The 3,947-nt window shown below is 39.3% G+C and overlaps 1 protein-coding gene across 1 annotated transcript; it reads right to left on the reverse strand.

The window, feature by feature from the left end:
- Nucleotides 1-252: 252 nt before the first annotated feature.
- LOC142342079 (putative serine--tRNA ligase, cytoplasmic) lies at nt 253-2,362 on the reverse strand. Its single transcript, XM_075393263.1, has 3 exons — nt 2,124-2,362; nt 851-2,045; nt 253-680 (listed from the first exon to the last, which is right to left on the reverse strand). The coding sequence occupies exons 1-3, from the start codon at nt 2,334-2,336 to the stop codon at nt 535-537; spliced, it is 1,554 nt and encodes a 517-aa protein (XP_075249378.1). The 5' UTR covers nt 2,337-2,362; the 3' UTR covers nt 253-534.
- Nucleotides 2,363-3,947: the final 1,585 nt, after the last annotated feature.

Consider the following 3,947-nt stretch of genomic DNA (forward strand, 5'->3'; position numbering starts at 1 on the left):
CACAAAATGTGCATAAAAAGACACACTCGTCTCCGATAGTTGCTCCAAACTTTATTCGAGATCGCCAGAACATCATCAAAATGTAAAAATGCCTTTTAAAAGAAGCCAATTCAAACCCATACAATTCACTGCAAAAAAAAACACAACGAGAGCTTCACTATCGTTCAGCTGCTATTTAATTAAATGCAATGTTCTGCATACGTCTACGCAGAACTATGCTTTCAACTGTTTTCTACTCAACTAAGGAAGAAATTTACCGTTAATAAGTAAATTCAATTAGTTAAGGCCAACTCAAGTGGCGCCTGAATGTTATGTACAAACAAGCAGATTTAATAATCACCGAAAGCTACAATTGACAATATATTACAAATGGCCATTGTCAATTTATGGCCATACAGACATAAATAATCACCACAATCCATTTTTTTTCAAACCAAGCGGCTCGGCCGTTTCCAAATTTAACAAGAGTCCATTTGCACATCAATCCAGCATCCACGTGAGTTATACAGATGACAATAATAGATTATTTTGCTCTTAATGTTTCTTTCCCTTGTCGCCAGCAGGTCCAGTGGTGGTTATCTTGTTTTCCTCCTGCACCTGGGCAAACGTTTTCTTAAACTTGATGAATGTTCTGTATTGACGAGGCATGAAGTTTTGTAGTACGTCAGGAACTACGATACCTAAAAATAGCGCACATTCATTAATGATTGCTACAATCAATTGCAACACAATATAGCGGATAGCATTGAAATGTTTTTTTTTTTAAAAAAATGGTTACATTTTGACAAGTGTTCAAAATTTTTAAACCAAAATTGCAACCTTCAACATGTCAAAAAATAGATAAACTCACCTTCTTCCGTTTGGTAGTTTTCAAGAATAGCACAGATAACTCTTGTCGTTGCACACATAGTAGCATTCAACATATGCACATATTCAGTTTCCTCGTTCATCTTTTTCGTCATCCCAAATCGGATCTTCAGCCTTCGTGCTTGATAGTCCAAACAGTTGGAACAAGATACCAGTTCACGATAGGCTTTCGATCCCGCAAACCACCCTTCAAGATCATACTTTTTTGCAGCGGCATTGTTGAGTTCACCAGATACGATGTTAACAACTCTGTATGGAATCCTGAGTTGCTGGTAAAATGACTCCGCAGTAGCTATCATTTCTTCCATCATTTCCCAGGATCTGTCGTCGTGTGGTGAAGTGTAGCAAAATTGTTCAATCTTTTCGAACTGATGAACCCGGAAAATTCCTCTTGTGTCCCGACCATGCGACCCCACTTCCTGTCTAAAACAAGTTGAGATTCCTGCGTACCTTATCGGCATCTCTTCAGGGTTGAGCCATTCGTCTCGGTGATACGCGGCAATCGGCTGTTCTGAAGTAGCGATCAGATATTTCTCGTCATAAGACTTATCATCTTTTAACTCGGAACTTTTTCCAACAACTTTGTAGAGTTGGTCATCGAAGTCTGATAATTGGGCAACTTCTTTCATAATCTCTTTTCGCATGAAGAATGGCGTGTATATTGTTGTGTAATCACGATCTAGAAGAGATTGAAGCGCTAGTTGGATCAAAGCTTGTTCCAAGAACACAATTGGACCTTTTAAAAAGTAACCACGGCTTCCAGAAACGGTAGCACCTCGTTCTAAATCAACTCCGTCTAACATCAAAATAAGATCCACATGGTTGTAAGGTTTATTAGGGTAAAGATGTTCCATAGAATGTTTAAGGGAATCCTTTTCATCACCGGCTTCCACAATGATGCCTTTCTCAGGAACAAAGAACCTTTCCATGCCATTGTTTTCTTCGTCATCGCTAACAGGGACCGATTTGTGTACAATGTTACCAATTTCCCATAAAATTCTATCTCGCTCTGTGAACAACTCGTCCATCAATGTTTTGTTCTCACCAATCTGAGAAGTTATGTATGTTGAAAGCGCTTTCAATTGTGATACTTGCAGAGTTTCAACGGACTCCGCACTCAAATTTATCAAATCTGATTTGACTTCCTGGGGAATGCTTTCTGAGTCACCAGCTGGCTCCTAAAACATACCTTTCAAAATTTTATTTAGTCCATTTACCCGCATTGAACTTGGACAAAGTACAATTCAACTAATCACCTTATTTTTCATTTTTGTGGCGATTACTTTGCTGCATATTCTCTTCGCCCCATTCAGCTTATCCCCAATAAATCTTTTACTTCTCCACAATTTATCTTTTTCAATGACTTGCTCAACTGCTTCAAGATCTCCATATCTCGCCTTCTGACTTTCACGGACAACATCTGGATTTCCACCGGTCTCTTCGCGAAAAATTGCAATATCAAGCACCATTGTTACCTTAAAAAACAATAGTTAAAACGGATAAGCTATAAGGCTATACCTTCCTTAAGCCAAAAATTAGGAGAAACAAGAAATATAATCACCCACCCAAATACTTGAATGAATGCTTTATACAGACTTCGGGTCTTTCCCATTATAGCCCCCCCCCCCCCAGCTTAGTGGTCAGATAACCTATAGCCCCCCCCCCCCCAATCATGGTAAATATACCATAATGGGGGGGGCTATATTTTCATGGGGGGCTATATTTTCATGGGGGGGCTATAATGGGAAAGACCCGAGACTTCAATTTCTGCTTATACGGGAAAACCAAAAAGATATTACGACAAGCATATAAATTGACGCAAGATTACTTTACGCTGGCTAAATGCTTACAATGCTGACGTCTGAATAGAATAAAATAAGACCAAACGTTAGCCAAATCAATTTTTTTCTGTAGCAAATACTTCCTGATGTTACGTAGGCATTCGGTTTCAGGTTCATCAAAAATATTGAGCCTGTTAAAAAATTGCAAAAGGGAAAAGCGCGGGGAAAGAAACTATTGCTTGAAGATTTGCATTTGTTGTTGTAAAGTCTTTACAGCAAAGCTGAAGGGCATTTATCTCTTGCATTCAGTTTAGAAAATTTTCCACTTTTCTCTGCAGTTTTGGCAGACTCATGCGAGCTGCCAGGTGCAGGTGTTGTTTTCGTCTCCACGAACTTCTATAGGAGCTGTTTAATTAGTTTCTAGAAAGCAGTCGATGAGCTGAAATCAATCAAGTGGTTTACTTTGTTGGCCAGTCGAGATGTACGGAAGACGAATTCTTTTCGCATTTTTTCTGTCGTTGTCTTTGCCCATTAGAACAGTTCAGTCGATCGTGATGACATATCCTGTATTGGTAGTAGCTCGATGCTGTTTTGTGGTTCGTTTGAGAGCTCTGAAAGTAGCAACAAGTTAAGCGACTGTATGTACATCGGTAGCGGGAATACATTCAGCATTCTGATCTGTTGAAAGTATGAGCCAGTTCCACAGATCCAATTCACTACATTCTTTTAAGACATTTCCACGATGGAAACATTCGTCTTTGACAAATATACGCCTTGAATGTCATAAAGGAGAATTGGTAGTATCAGCGATTTGTAGAGGCATGGTTTAGCTCTCATGTTAACATTGTAGGCAATGTTTATTGGGAGTAAATAAAAGACGCTGTTTGCTTTAGCTATCCGTTTGTTGATGTGAGTGTTCAAGTTTAGGTCTGATGTCACTAGGATTCCTAAGCCTCCAATTTTGTTTTCACTATTCAGCACTACACCAAAGCGATTGAAGGAGTGATCATCACCACGGAGTGTGCCTCTGGGACATTTGTCCAAGGCAACCTCCATCTTGTTCGAGATAAACCAGTTTTTGATGGAATGCAGGTCTCTCTGAGTTTGCGCCGGAGTGCGGTTTATTGAAAAAAAACTTTGAGATCATCCACAAAGAGATATGTTTCAATGAAAATAACGACTTCGGTAGATCGTTACTTAATATACAAAACAACTAAGGCCCTAGTATGGATCCTTGAGGTACACCACTACAAACATCTTTCATCTGCGAGCAGACATTTTCCACTCTCACAAATTGCT

This window comes from Convolutriloba macropyga, chromosome 1 (assembly GCF_964194025.1).
Source record: "Convolutriloba macropyga chromosome 1, txConMacr16.3, whole genome shotgun sequence".
Lineage (NCBI taxonomy): Eukaryota > Metazoa > Xenacoelomorpha > Acoela > Convolutidae > Convolutriloba > Convolutriloba macropyga.

Excerpts from the sequence above, each read along its gene's own strand:
- LOC142342079 (XM_075393263.1), bottom strand. The coding sequence starts at position 2,336 with ATGGTGCTTGATATTGCAATTTTTCGCGAAGAGACCGGTGGAAATCCA. Across the intron at positions 2,046-2,123 it reads CCACAAAAATGAAAAATAAG|GAGCCAGCTGGTGACTCAGA; the intron begins GTGATTAGTTGA and ends GGTATGTTTTAG. Across the intron at positions 681-850 it reads AAACTACCAAACGGAAGAAG|GTATCGTAGTTCCTGACGTA; the intron begins GTGAGTTTATCT and ends CGCTATTTTTAG.